Consider the following 15,732-nt stretch of genomic DNA (forward strand, 5'->3'; position numbering starts at 1 on the left):
GTTCATCTTTGATGATACCAGCCCATACCAGTACCCCACTTCCACCTTACTGGCGTCTGAGTCGGAGTGGAGCTCTCTGCCCTTAACTGATCCAGCGTCTGGCCAATCCATCTGGCCCATCAAGAGTCACTCTCATTTCATCAGTCCATAAAACCTTTGAAAAATCAGTCTTAAGATATTTCTTGGCCCATTCTTGACGTTTTATCTTATATTTCTTGTTCAAAGGTGGTCGTTTTTCAGCCTTCCTTACTTTGGCCATGTCCCTGAGTATTGCACATCTTGTGGTTTTTGATACTCCAGTAACGTTGCAGCTCTGAAATGTGGCAAAACTGGTGGCGAATGGCATCTTGGCAGCTTCACGCATGATTTTCCTCAATTCATGGGCAGTTATTTTGCGCCTTTTTTGGCCAACACGCTTCTTGCGACCCTGTTGGCTATTTGCCATGAAACGCTTGATTGTTCGGTGATCACGCTTCAAAAGTTTGGAAATTTCAAGACTGCTGCATCCCTCTGCAAGACATCTCACAATTTTGGACTTTTCAGAGCCCGTCAAATCTCTCTTCTGACCCATTTTGCCAAAGGAAAGAAAGTTGCCTAATAATTAAGCACACCTTATATAGGGTGTTGATGTCATTAGACAACACCCCTCCTCATTACAGAGATGCACATCACCAGATTTACTTAATTGGTAGTTGGCTCTCAAGCCTATGCAGCTTGGAGTAGGACAACATGTATAAAAAGTATCATGTGATCAAAATACTCATTTGCCTAATAATTCGGCACACAGTGTATAGGCCGCTTAAAGTCCATTTAAATCTGAATAGGTCACTAAAGAAACCTTTTTTGAGAATTTCTTGAAACTATTAGAAATTGCTGCTGAACTTTTAACCCTTTTAACTTCCTAACAAAATAAAATGATGTTTGAAAAATGGTGCAGATGTAAAGTAAACGTATGGGAAATGTTATTTCTTAAGGCTAAGTGCCCACGATGCAGAAATGCTGCAGATTTTTTCCGCATCTCCCTGGCAGGAAAAACGCATGCGGATATTACATGTGTTTTTCCTGCCAGGTAGAAGCGTTTGTCAAGCGTTTTTGCATGCATTTCTGCAGGCGAGTTATCAAGCGCTTTTCCAAGCAATTTTAGCATCACTTGGAAAAGTGCTTGACAACTTGGTCACACTATATAAAGCCATGCAACCGGCATGGATTTATAAAGTGTGACCAAGTTAATAGTTAAAAAAAAGAATAAAAATGTTTAAAAAAAACAAAAAAAACCCATCATTATACTTACCTTCTGATGGCCCTCGGTCTTTTCTCCGCTGCGTCCGGTCTCTTGTACGGCTCGCGGTGGTCTGAAAGGACCTTTCATGACGTCATTTAGTCATGTGACAGGTCACGCGACTGCCGACGTCAGCGGTCACGTGACCTGTCACATGACTAAATGACGTCATGGAAGGTCCTTTTAGACCATTGCGAGCCGTGCAAGAGACCGGACGCAGCGGAGAAAAGACCGGGGGCCATCAGAAGGTAAGTATAATCTTTATTTTTTATTTTAAATTCTTTTTTTTAACAGGTTCTATGGTACCAGAGTCTGGATGAGAGTCTCCTCTTCTCCAGACCCGGGTACCATCCGCACATTGAATCGCTTAATATCCGCACGTGCACATGCCTAATTGTTTTGTACAGCATGACTAACTGGTTTAAGGATATAAAGATTGAAAGTTTGAAAATTGCAAAATTTTCAAAATTTTCTCAAATTCCAAATATTTCACAAATAAACGCAAAAAATATGGACCTAAATTTACCACTAACATAAAGTACAATGTGTCCTGAAAAAAACTGTTTCAGAATCACTGGGATCTGTTGAATTCTTCCAGAGTTATCTAATATATAAAGCTGTGTGTGTATGTATGTATGTATGTATGTGTGTATGTCCGGGATTGGCATCTGCACCGTCGCAGCTACAGCTACAAAATTTTGCACAGTCACACGTCTGGACCCCGAGAGCGTCATAGGCTATGTTGTGAGGCAAAATTTTAACCCCACGCATTCCAATTCACCAAACAATTTTGCCCCTATCTACATAATGGGGAAAAAGTGAAAGGAAAAGTGTTGGAAGCAAATTGACAGCTGCCACATGTGAACAAGGGAGAATTAAAGAATGAGAGCGATGACGCCAAAGAGTATATACCGTACAGTTGCTAAGGTGGGGCCCCGACATGGGATACTCATACTCACCACACACAGGGATCTGAACACACACACACAAAATGCGCCACACACTACCACATGCTTGAACACATATACCACCCTCAGCACACACAAAACTCATCTCACAAAGATTTATCAGGCTGCCAATAGCAACCAATCACAGCTCAGCTTCTATTTTGCTACAGTTAATTAATCTGAGCTGTGATTGGTTAATATAGGCAACAAAGGACATTCTCAGTATAACAAAGCTTGTGTAAGGTAATAAGATGTCAGTTAGGGTGTGTTGGTGGAAAGGCTGATGTCAGTCACATTACTTCTATGTGAGAGGATATAGAAACTGCCAGTTACAGACTATTTTTACCACAATAATGCCTCATAAGAAAAGGAATTTCATGGCACGAATGTCAGCTGATGCGAAAAGAAAAGCTGCATTACGGGCCAATGAGAAATGAGAAGACCGAGAAACAAGGCTGACACACATGAGAACAGCAGCTGCTTCCTCAAGAGCCAATGAACTTTCTGAGCAGAGAGAAGCGAGGCTTGCAGACAAGAAAAAAAAGAGCTGCTTCCTCAAGGGCCAATGAACTTTCTGAGGAGAGGGAAGCGAGGCTTGCAGACATGAAAACAAGAGCTGCTTCCTCAAGAGCCAATGAACTTTCTGAGGACAGGGAAGCGAGGCTTGCAGACAAGAGAACAAGAGCTGCTTCCTCAAGAGCCAATGAACTTTCTGAGGAGAGGGAAGCGAGGCTTGCAGACATGAAAATAAGAGCTGCTTCCTCAAGGACCAATGAACTTTCTGAGGAGAGGGAAGCGAGGCTTGCAGACATGAAAACAGGAGCTGCTTCCTCAAGGGCCAATGAACTTTCTGAGGAGAGGGAAGCGAGGCTTGCAGACAAGAGAACAAGAACTTCTTCCTCAAGAGCCAATGAACTTTCTATTTGTTTTGTAGTTTTTGTGTGGAGAATACATTTTTGTTAACACATTCTATTTTGCTAACAGCAGTTATTAACCCGGGTGAAGCCGGCTAGTACAGCTAGTTACCATATAAATTGACACTGATCAGTTTTCAAAAATTTGGTCTGGTCACTAAGTAGTTCACGGAGAAAGAAACTCGTCAGGAGGGATGAAAGTGGAGGGCAGAACCACACAGGGTAGTAAGGAATATATCCTGTCGATTTCTACATATTTGTACCCCTTGACGTTGGACTCCCCTTCAGGCATAAACGGGTGAAATCTATACATGTCTTTCTTCTTCTTTGAATGTTGGGGTATTATGCACTTTAGCACCTTGTAATTTTTAATTGTTCTAATGGTGAGAGGTAATGGATGTATGTTTTATGTTGCTTAATATTTAGTGGACCCAGATAATTTGAGGTCTTTAAGACTATATACTGTGTCATACTCTGATGGTATTGGAGTTGGTGGGGGGTTAGCAGTTGTTAGCCCACCCACCTTTGTATTGGTTTTGGAAAATTTATATTTTAATTAAGTATTAATAAAAGGTATATTTTAAAGATATCTTCTATGCTATAACAAAAATTGCCAGTGCACCTGCATCAAGGTGGAGTGGGGCCCGCTGACACCAGCAAATATTTCAGCTAGATGAGCATCCTCAGACACACATTCTGCTGAAATATATTGCAGCGCAGGGGATCTGCCCGCTCCCTGCACTGCACTCCAATTTGCGGCCAGTAGCTGAACTTGGCGTGCCCATGACTGGGGGCAGGGACGTCACGTACAATGGTGGGGACACCAAAGTCAGCTGACTGCCCCGGTTCCTGATCAGCTTGGTCGCCATAAAAGGAGGGGTGCCCAAACACATGTCTTGCACAGGGCCCCCAAGCTGTCTGTGTCCCCCCCCCCCTGCGCCGACCACTGGGTGGCGCTTATAGCAATCTGGACATGACAACCACAGGGGTCTCCAGCAGACCCTGGGTTGTCATGCCAACCCATCGGTGATCCGCAATCATGTGACGGGGTTACTGATGGGCTGGGTAAGTGACGCGCTTCCGGCACGGCGCTGTTAAATGCCGCTGTCAGAGATTGACAGCAGCATTTAATTAGTTAACAGCTGTGGGTAGATCGCAATTCCACCCACGGCTGTTACGGGCACATGTCAGCTGTACAAATCAGTTGACATGTGCTTGGTTTAGTGTAGCCTCAGTGCCGGAGCCCGCGCTGAACCTGGGGTTATGAAATGGTGCGTACTATTACGTACCACGTCGTAAGGGGGTTAAGTATAGGATATTTGACTGGTACAGACAAATTACACGGTTTAGTACAATTTTCTCTAATGTGTATGGGGACTTTTGCTTTGTATTCATAGTTACATTGCTATATAGTTATATAGGTTGAAAAAAGACACCGGTTGATAATTTCAACCTTTCTCAAATGATATAGTATTTGCCATTACTAAATTTTGCAGTAGGACATTTCACAGGATTTACTGCTCTAACTGTAAAGAATCCTTTCCTATTTAACTGCTGGAATCGCCTTTCTTCCACAAATAGTGAATGCCCCCTGGTACTTTGTTAGATTTTTGGAAGTCATGTGCTAGTTTTTTGTATTGACCACATATGTACAGTATTTATACATATAAATTAGATCTCTGAGACCTCTTTTTTTCTAAGCTAAACAAATTCAACTTTTCCAACCGCTCACCATATGGGAGGCCTTCCATCCCTTGTAATGATCTAGTTTCCCGCCTTTGAACTGACTCTAACTTCCCGATGTCCTTTTTAAATGTGGAGCCCAAAACTGGATTCCGTATTCAAGATGTGGCCTTACCAATGATTTGTATAGAGGAGTAATAATACATTGGAATCACAAGATTTTATCTCTTTTTATATGCCCTAAAATCGTGTTTGCTTTTACAGCTGCTGCCTGACATTGAGTACTGCTTGTCTTACTTGTAACCAGAATTCCCAAGTCATTCTCCTGTTCTGTACTCCCAACTATATTTCCATTTAATGTATACAGTTAGGTCCATATATATTTGGACAGAGACAACATTTTTCTAATTTTGGTTCTAGACATTACCACAATGAATTTTAAACAAAACAATTCAGATGCAGTTGAAGTTCAGACTTTCAGCTTTCATTTGAGGGTATCCACATTAAAATTGGATGAAGGGTTTAAGAGTTTCAGCTCCTTAACATGTGCCACCCTGTTTTTAAAGGGACCAAAAGTAATTGGACAGATTAAATAATTGTAAATAAAATGTTCATTTCTAGTACTTGGTTTAAAACTCTTTGTTGGCAATGACTGCCTGAAGTCTTGAACTCATGGACATCACCAGATGCTGTGTTTCCTCCTTTTTGATGCTCTGCCAGGCCTTCACTGCGGTGGTTTTCAGTTGCTGTTTGTTTGTGGGCCTTTTCTGTCTGAAGTTTAGTCTTTAACAAGTGAAATGCATGCTCAATTGGGTTGAGATCAAGTGACTGACTTGGCCATTCAAGAATATTCCACTTCTTTGCTTTAATAAACTCCTGGGTTGCTTTGGCTTTATGTTTTGGGTCATTGTCCATCTGTAGTTTGAAACGACGACCAATCAGTTTGGCTGCATTTGGCTGGATCTGAGCACACAGTATGGCTCTGAATACATCAGAATTCATTCGGCTGCTTCTGTCCTGTGTCACATCATCGATAAACACTAGTGACCCAGTGCCACTGGCAGCCATGCATGCCCAAGCCATCACTCTGCCTCCGCCGTGTTTTACAGATGATGTGGTATGCTTTGGATCATGAGCTGTACAACGCCTTCGCCATACTTTTCTCTTTCCATCATTCTGGTAGAGGTTGATCTTGGTTTCATCTTTCCAAAGAATGTTCTTCCAGAACTGTGCTGGCTTTTTTAGATGTTTTTTTAGCAAAGTCCAGTCTAGCCTTTTTATTCTTGATGCGTATGAGTTGCTTGCACTGTGCAGTGAACCCTCTGTATTTACTTTCATGCAGTCTTCTCTTTATGGTAGATTTGGATATTGATACGCCTACCTCCTGGAGAGTGTTGTTCACTTGGTTGACTGTTGTGAAGGGGTTTCTCTTCACCATGGAGATTATTCTGTGATCATCCACCACTGTTGTCTTCCGTGGGCGCCCAGGTCTTTTTGCATTGATGAGTTCACCAGTGCTTTCTTTCTTTCTCAGGATGCACCAAACTGTAGATTTTGCCACTCCTAATATTGTAGCAATTTCTCGGATTGTTTTTTTTTCTGTTTTTTGCACCTTAAGGATGGCTTGTTTCACCTGCATGGAGAGCTCCTTTGACCACATGTTTACTTCACAGGAAAACCTTCCAAATGCAAGCACCACACCTCAAATCAACTCCAGGCCTTTTATCTGCTTAATTGAGAATGACATAACGAAGGGATTGCCCACACCTGTCCATGAAATAGCCTTGGAGTCAATTGTCCAATTACTTTTGGTCCCTTTAAAAACAGGGTGGCACATGTTAAGGAGCTGAAACTCCTAAACCCTTCATCCACTTTTAATGTGGATACCCTCAAATGAAAGCTGAAAGTCTGAACTTCAACTGCATCTGAATTGTTTTGCTTAAAATTCATTGTGGTAATGTCTAGAACCAAAATTAGAAAAATGTTGTCTCTGTCCAAATATCTATGGACCTAACTGTATATAGCAATACAATTATTCTGGTCTGGGTGCATTCAATGTGCCCCCTATGTTCTGCTAACTTGCCATGTGTGTGTAAGCAGAAAATAGAGGACTGATGGAATTAAATATAGCTGCAGAATCTGGCTACTTAGGGTTGTTTGTAGTCTGTAACCATGGAGGCATATATCTGTTTGTCTATGACTAAAGGCGATAACGTTTGAAATGACATTTGCTTATTATAACTTGTTTTAATAAAGAAGGTTATTTAATGGAGTGCTGGATATTCTAAATTTCAGACTTTTTAATTTGGAGCCAGCAAAGAATCAAGAGCACCATTCATTAATGGACATGGACACCTTCTTGGGTGCAAAATACAGTGGCGTTTGTATTTTTTCTTTTTGAAGTGGAGATATATTGATCTACATAGGAGCTGCAAACCCCAAATGGAAGGAGATTTTTTATTTAAAAGTATTTGAAAACTTGTTTTTTTCTTTGTTTGTAAGGCTGAGTTCACACGATGCGTATTTCATGCGTTTCCGCGGCGTTTTTGCAGTTGCGGAAACGCCGCGGAAACGCATGAAAAACGCATGGTAGAAGGGAAGCAATGTTCCCCAATTGAAATCCGCATGTGCTGTGCCCATGATGCGGATTTTTCCGCAGCGGAAACGCTGCGCTCAAAAATCCGCAGCATGTCATTTAATTTTGCGGAAACGCGGCGTTTTCGCCGCCATTGACTTGCATTAGAACGCGCCAATTCCGCAAGACTGCATCTGTACTTGCGCTATTGGCGCGTTCTAATATGCGGATGGTACCCGAGTGTGGAGGAGAGGAGAGTCTCATCCACACCCAGGTACCATTAAAAAAGCTGTAAAACAAGAATAAAATAAAAAATATATATATACTTACCATCTGTCGGCCCGCGCACCGCTCCTGCTTGCTTCCCGGCACTTGCAGTGAGTTGTAGGACCTGCGGTGACGTCAGAGTCATGTGACGGGTCACGTGACGCTGACGTCGGCAGGTGTTTCAATTCAAAGTTGCCGGGAGAACGGAGTGAGCAGGACAGCGCGGGCCATCGGAGGTAAGTATATACACTCTCTCGGGTCACACTATATAAATCCATGCTGTTTGCATGGATTTATACAGTGTGACCTAGTTGTCAAGCACTTTCCAGGTGATGCTAAAATCGCCTGGAAAGCGCTTGTCAATCTGCATGCGGAAAAGCATGTGAATCTGCATGTGGATCCGCATGTATTCTGCAGGAAAAACGCATGCACAATCTGCATGCGTTTTTTCTGCCAGGGAGATGCAGAAATGATGCAGAAATTTTCTGCTTCATTTCTGCATCGTGTGCACATAGCCTTATGGTTGTAAATGTGATCATACCCATTAATTCCAACAATCTAGCTGCTCTTCTAGAGCAGTTTCTAAAAATTCCTTTATAAGATAGAAAGCAGGAAAAATAGCTCTTTGAAACGTATGCTTTCAAAATAACTGAATATATTGAGACATTAGACTATATTCTTCTATTTTCTCCTCCACTGATCAGCTGCACTACCCACTGATCATGTTCATTTTCTGTAACAAAATTAATATATAGTGTATCTGTTCAGTGGCGTAAGTATTGAACCCAATGCAGAATCTCCAACACTATCTACTATCACAGGTCTTTAATAGCATTGGTCTTATATTAGCCAAAGGACCTTTTGGGCACCCTAAGACTTCAGAGCCTGGGTGCAACTGCAACCCGGTTACGGCCTTGTGTTTTTCATTTTATGCTTCATTATGTATAATTATTTTTATTCTTAGGTTCATCGTTGGGTTAACTATGAGTCAATGCTGAAAGAATGTCTAATCGGGAGGATGGCTGTGAAACATGCTTCATTACTGAAAGGTAAGAGCTGAGCTATACAATCTACTTACAAAATTAAAAACTATATGATTTTATTCTGTGGTTAATGTAATAATCTATATCCTCAAAATTCAATTTCAACAAATTAAAGGGATTGTCCGGCGGTCTAAAATGAAAAAGTCTACTGTCATTCTGTGTGACTGCAGACTTGTGAATCCTCCCAGCGCATGCACTGTGTGGTGCGGGTATTCGCAGTTCTCTGCCCCAGGAACGGCAGTCAGATATGTGATATGCATACTCCTGGGCCGAACTAACTCAACTAGTGGGTGCGGTCACTATGGGTGCAGACACTGGATGACCGGCACCTAACAGTATCAGTCCTCATTTTCTATTACCGTACTCTGTCAGACATGTTGTACCAGAATACTAGTGTCTGACACTGTAAGTGGCTGACAAAAAACACTTTTAACTCCAATCACTTCCCAACCCTGTATGTGGCTGTTACGTTAGCTTTACATATTACACCCTGCTGCAAAATAGCTTAAAGGCAGTCTGTCAGCCCAAACTGACAGTATAAACTAAACACTTAGAGGCCGTTTCATCAAGAATTTTGGCTTCAAACACTTTGAAATGTCACAAATTTTAGCGATACTTGAAGTTGGAAAATGTTAGTGGAATAAATTATGCCAGAAATGTACTCCAGTCCCTAACTGTCGCACGCCAATTGTAAGCTGTGCTTAATCCATTATGTGGCCTGTGGCTCTTAAATATAATTAGGCGGATCTTACTCCAGCAGTCCCTTCATTAATACTGGCATGCGAAACACCAGTCTTAATGAATTTGGAGCATAGCCCTTTATGGGATATACCCCTTTTAAAAAAAAATCACACCTTTATTGTTCTAATAGCTACCTCTTATGCAGAAGCTAAAGTTTAATCAAACATGGTAAATAGGATGTTCATTGCACACTTGCCGCTGCCAAGAGGTTCAATTTAGCTTAGTGTAGTTTGAGACAGACATTGGTCTGATCCTCGGACTGGTCTTAGCCTTGGGATATAAGGTTAGCTCCTAACCTTCACTCTTTTTGTGTTTTAGATCTCAGATGATCATTAGGAGGGATAACAGAGTGTGAATGTGCACTCTGTTTCACGCCAGGAAGTGATTGAGAGTACAGCTTGCACTGTTCAGCCTGTACTCGTTCGCCTACCATCTCACCATCAGTCTCTTGGATGGTGGTTAACGTTGTACCTGTTATATCAGGGTCGCTCCTTCCTCCCTACTCAGTGGCAGGTTCTGATGACAGATGCCAGTCTCTTTGAATGAGGAGCGGTCTTTCATCATTTCTCTGTTCTCTGTTCAAGGCTCATGGAAGAGACTGGAGAAGATTCTCCTTATCAATGTACTGCAACTCAGAGCCATCCGCTTGTCACTTTCTCATTTGGCATCACCTGCTCTCAGGTTTACCCATCCAGATTCAGTCCAACAATGCCACTGTGGTGGCATATATCAACCATCAGAGACGATCAGCCATAGCAGAAGACAGAGTACAGTTGATCTCAGTGATTCAAATAGCCGGAGTGGACCATTGAGTCGCAGATTTTCTATGACTATGATTAGGCAATTATGCCTTCCTCATTGTGTATCTACTATCGCACTACTTTCATTGGTCCAGTGTCCTTCTCCTTGCCAGTGCTGATTTCTTTTTTGTAGTCTGGTCTGGTGTTGAGACTGGCGCTTAGCTCCCTAAAGTGTCAGGTGTCCTCTCTGGCTATTCTATTTCAGATAGTTCTGGCTCCTAAGCCATAGTTCAAGACTTTTCTCAAGGAAGTAGCATATGTTAGGCTGCCTAATCAGCCACTTCTTTATTCTTGGCTCATTATTGAGATGCATCAGCCCCTACCCTTTGAGCCAATAAGAGACATTTTGCCGTTCTGTCTCTCCTGTAAGTTGACTCTTCTTTTAGCTATTTCCTCCAGCAGGTGGGATTCGTACCTGGCTGCCTCTCCTGTCTCACTCCTTACTTCATACTGCACTTAGACAAGGTGGTTTTGCAGCTGGTTATTATTATTATTTTTTATTATTATAGCGCCATTTATTCCATGGCACTTTACATGTGAAAAAGGGGGTATACATAGCAAAAAACACTTAAAATAATCTTAACAAAACGAGTCAGCAACTGGTACAGGAGGAGAGAGGACAATGCCTGCGAGGGCTCACATTCTACAATGGATGGGTGAGGATACAGTAGGTGTGTTCCGTCTTTTCTCTGCTTTGGTCTCATCTTTCCACCTTAAGGGTATGTGCCCACGATGCACATTTTAAGCAGAAATTTCCTGAGCGTTTTTTCCTCTCCCTGGCAGAAAAAACGCATGCCGATTTTACATGCGTTTTTCTGCCAGGGAGAAGCGTTTTTTAAGCGTTTTTACATGCGTTTATGCATGCATTTTTTCAAGCTCTTTTCCAAGCGATTTTGAGCATCACTTGGAAACGGGCTTGAGAAGTTGGTCACACAATATAAATCCATGCAACTGGCATGTATTTATATTGTGTGACCGAGATTTCTGCTTAAAATTCTGCACCTATAGTTTAAAAAAAAAAAAAAAAAATTCATACACACCTCTCCGGCGGCCCCTGGTCTGTTCCAGGCGGCGTCCTCTCTCCTCGGCGGCCCGCCGTGGACGCCGCCTGGAGCAGACCGGGGGCCGCCGGAGAGGTGTATATGAATATTTTTTTTTATTTTTTACTTTATAATTCTTTTTTAAGTTGCAAGTACCATGGTACCCGGGTTGAAGGAGAGTCTCCTCTTTTCCAGACCCTGGTACCATCCGCGCATTGAACCACATAACATCCGCATGTATACATGCGGAAGTTATGCGGTTCAATGCAAGTCAATGGCGGTGATTTCGCCGCAAAATCGCACAATAAATGGTTGTGCTGCGGATTTTTCCGCAATGATAATCTGCAGCGGAAATTTCTGCAGCATGTGCACAGCACATGTGGATTATCATTGGGAAACATGGCAGACATGTTAACAAGCGATTTTAATGCTTTTCCGCGGCGGAAATGCCGTCGCGGAAACGCATTAATTCCGCATCATGGGCACACAGCCTAACAAGGACATTCTTTCCTTTCTCCTTCCCTTAGCCATGTCATGCTATTGAGAGCGCTTTGCACAACCTGGAAGTTGTTAGTGGTGTGCGGTATTACTTGTCAGCCACCGCTCCATTTTGGTTGTTCAGATTCCTTATTTGATTCCAAAAGGCTCGTGCAAAGACCTGGCTGCCTCTAAGGCAGTCATTGCTTGCTGTATTCGGTAATTGCCACCCGATGGACAGCTTTAGGACATTCTATGGCTCCTGTGTCACCCAATGAAGCGACCAAAAATGAAGACTTTTGGTACTCACCGTAAAATGTCTGTCTCGTAGTTTTCATTTAGAGACACAGCACCCACCCTTGGTTGCCCAAGTTGTTTTTTTCCCTCAGGATGGTCACTTTTTCTTTCGTTTCTTCATGCTTTAGTTTTTTTGCTTCTCTGGATTTCTCTATAAATGAGGAGATCTGGTGTTAGCAGGTAAAGTATATTTTGCAGGGGAGAAGCCAAATTTTTTTGTTAAAATATTTTGTTACAGTCAGCCTCCAGGTGGCAGCAGACACCCATGGTTTCTGTGTCTCCAAATGAAGACCACGAGAAAGAGGTTTTACATTGAGTACCAAAAATCGTCATTTAATTGCATTAATGCTATATAGACTATATTTATAATTTGAGGTTCTTGGCAAATATTTTGATCATATTGTGTGAGCCTGTCTGCGCACAGGCAAAGCGACCACTTGATATAAGACACTGCACTAGCAGACATAAGTCTCATGGTTCCAGGTTTGCAAATTTAGAGGAAGAATTCAGTTCTAATTAACAGTTGCCTTTTACAGATGTGAAGAAAGCTCAGCCAAATGATGTAGGTGCATTATGGTGTACATGCTCTTCATTATTGTAGAGCAGGATTTGGCTAGTTGAATGGATAACTCCTAATGCAGTTTTGGGATATTAGTCAAGCCTGACACCTATCAATCAGCCACACCCTGCTATACACATGAATGGCAAGTATGCTTAAACAGCTTTCTGTAGATGGCTGCTTGGGTTCGCTAACTTAACTAGTCATGTTGCAAGACTCCTTTAACCCTTCACGACTGATGATGTATATACAGGTGCTTCTCACTACATTAGAATATCATCAAAAAGTTAATTTATTTCAGTTCTTCAATACAAAAAGTGAAACTCATATATTATACAGTGGTGGCCAAAAGTATTGGCACCCCTGCAATTCTGTCAGATAATACTCAGTTTTTTCCTGAAAATGATTGCAATCACAAATTCTTTGGTATTATTATCTTCATTTAATTTGTCTTCAATGAAAAAACACAAAAAGAATTGTCCTAAAGCCAAATTGGATATAATTCCACACCAAACCTAAAAAAGGGGTGGACAAAAGTATTGGCACTGTTTGAAAAATCATGTGATGCTTCTCTAATTCGTGTAATTAACAGCACCTGTAACTTACCTGTGGCACCTAACAGGTGTTGGCAATAACTAAATCACACTTGCAGCCAGTTAACATGGATTAAAGTTGACTCAACCTCTGTCCTGTGTCCTTGTGTGTACCACATTGAGCATGGAGAAAAGAAAGAAGACCAAAGAACTGTCTGAGGACTTGAGAAACCAAATTGTGAGGAAGCATGAGCAATCTCAAGGCTACAAGTCCATCTCCAAAGACCTGAATGTTCCTGTGTCTTCCGTGCGCAGTGTCATCAAGAAGTTTAAAGCCCATGGCACTGTGGCTAACCTCCCTAGATGTGGACGGAAAAGAAAAATTGACGAGAGATTTCAATGCAAGATTGTGCGGATGATGGATAAAGAACCTCGACTAACATCCAAACAAGTTCAAGCTGCCCTGCAGTCCGAGGGTACAACAGTGTCAACCCGTACTATCCGTCGGCGTCTGAATGAAAAGGGACTGTATGGTAGGATACCCAGGAAGACCCCACTTCTTACCCCGAGACATAAAAAAGCCAGGCTGTAGTTTGCCAAAACTTACCTGAGAAAGCCTAAAACGTTTTGCAAGAATGTTCTCTGGTCAGATGAGACAAAAGTAGAGCTTTTTGGCAAAAAGCATCAACATAGAGTGTACAGGAAAAAAAAGAGGCATTCAAAGAAAAGAACACGGTCCCTACAGTCAAACATGGCGGAGGTTCCCTGATGTTTTGGGGTTGCTTTGCTGCCTCTGGCACTGGACTGCTTGACCGTGTGCCTGGCATTATGAAGTCTGAAGACTACCAACAAATTTTGCAGCATAATGTAGGGCCCAGTGTGAGAAAGCTGGGTCTCCCTCAGAGGTCATGGGTCTTCCAGCTGGACAATGACCCAAAACACACTTTCAAAAGCACTATAAAATGGTTTGAGAGAAAGCACTGGAGACTTCTGAGGTGGCCAGCAATGAGTCCAGACCTGAATCCCATAGAACACCTGTGGAGAGATCTCAAAATGGCAGTTTAGAGAAGGCACCCTTCAAATATCAGTCACATGGAGCAGTTTGCCAAAGAAGAATGGTCTACAATTCCAGCAGAGCATTGTAAGAAACTCATTGATGGTTACCGGAAGCGGTTGTTTGCAGCTATTTTGGCTAAAGGTTGTGCAACCAAGTATTAGGCTGAGGGTGCCAATACTTTTGTCTGGCCCATTTTTGGAGTTTTGTGTGAAATGATCAATGATTTGATTTTTGCTTCATTCTCTTTTGTGTTTTTTCCTTGCAAGCCATTAAATGAAGATGATAATACCAAAGAATTTGTGATTGCAATCATTTTCAGGAAGAAACTGAGTATTATCTGACAGAATTTGAGGGGTGCCAATACTTTTGGCCACCACTGTATATAGTCATTACAAACAGAGTGATCTATTTCAAGTGTTTATTTGTGTTAATGATGATGATTATGGCTTACAGCCAATGAAAACACAAAAGTCATTATCTCAGTAAATTTGAATAATTAACAAAAAACCCCTGCAAAGGTTTTCCTACACGTTTAAAAAGATCCCTTAGTCTGTTTCAGTAGGCTCCACAATCATGGGGAAGACTGCTGACTTGACAGTTGTCCAGAAGGCAGTCATTGACACACTCCACACGGAGCGCAAGCCACAAAAGGTCATTGCTGAAGAAGCTGGCTGTTCACAGAATGCTGTATCCAAGCATATTAATGGAAAGATAAGTGGAAGGAAAAAGTGTGGTAGAAATAGGTGCACAAGCAACTGGGATAACCGCAACCATGAAAGGATTGTTAAGAAAAGGCCATTCAAAAATTTGAGGGAGATTCACAAGGAGTGGACTGCTGCTGGAGTCATTGCTTCAAGAGCCACTACACACAGACTTATCCAGGACATGGGATACAAGTGTCGCATTCCTTGTGTCAAGCCACTCATGACCAGTAGACAACGCCAGAGGCATCTTAACTGGGCCAAGGAGAAAAAGACCTGGACTGATGCTCATTGGTCCAAGTGGTGTAGTTTTCAGATGAAAGTAAATTTTGCATTTCATTTGGAAATCAAGGTCCAAGAGTCTGGAAGAAGAGTGGAGAGGCACACAATCCAAGCTGCTTGAGGTCTACTATGAAGTTTCCATAATCAGTGATGGTTTGGGGAGACATGTCTGCTGGTGTAGGTCCACTGTGTTTTATCAAGACCAAAGTCATCGCAGCTGTCTACCAGGAAATTTTAGAGCAAGTCATGCTTCCTTCTGCCGACAAGCTTTTTGGAGATGGGAATTTAATTCTCCAGCAGGACTTGGCACCTGTCCACACTGCCAAAAGTACCAATATCTGGTTTAAAAGCAACAGAGTCACTGTGCTTGATTGGCCAGCAAACTTGCCTGACCTTAACCCCATGGAGAATCTATGGGGTATTGTCAAGAGGAAGATGAGAGACCCCAGACCCAACAATGCAGACGAGCTGATGGCTGCTATCAAAGCAACCTGGGCTTCCATAACACTTCAGCAGTGCCACAGGCTGATCGCCTCC

General features: G+C 42.3%; 1 protein-coding gene across 3 annotated transcripts in view; it reads left to right on the forward strand.

Moving 5' to 3' along the window:
• Positions 1 to 15,732, forward strand: part of CYB5R4 (cytochrome b5 reductase 4) — a 544,645-nt gene that overhangs the window by 78,460 nt on the left and 450,453 nt on the right. For all 3 annotated transcript variants that reach the window (XM_073675649.1, XM_073675652.1, XM_073675651.1), the window contains exon 4: positions 8,630 to 8,714. In XM_073675649.1, the coding sequence (XP_073531750.1) occupies positions 8,630 to 8,714 (85 nt within the window). The remainder of the gene's footprint in view (positions 1 to 8,629; positions 8,715 to 15,732) is intronic.

The sequence above is a fragment of the Phyllobates terribilis genome, unplaced genomic scaffold (assembly GCF_046119375.1).
Source record: "Phyllobates terribilis strain yellow unplaced genomic scaffold, ASM4611937v1 Scaffold_3__8_contigs__length_932513732, whole genome shotgun sequence".
Taxonomy (NCBI): Eukaryota; Metazoa; Chordata; class Amphibia; order Anura; family Dendrobatidae; genus Phyllobates; species Phyllobates terribilis.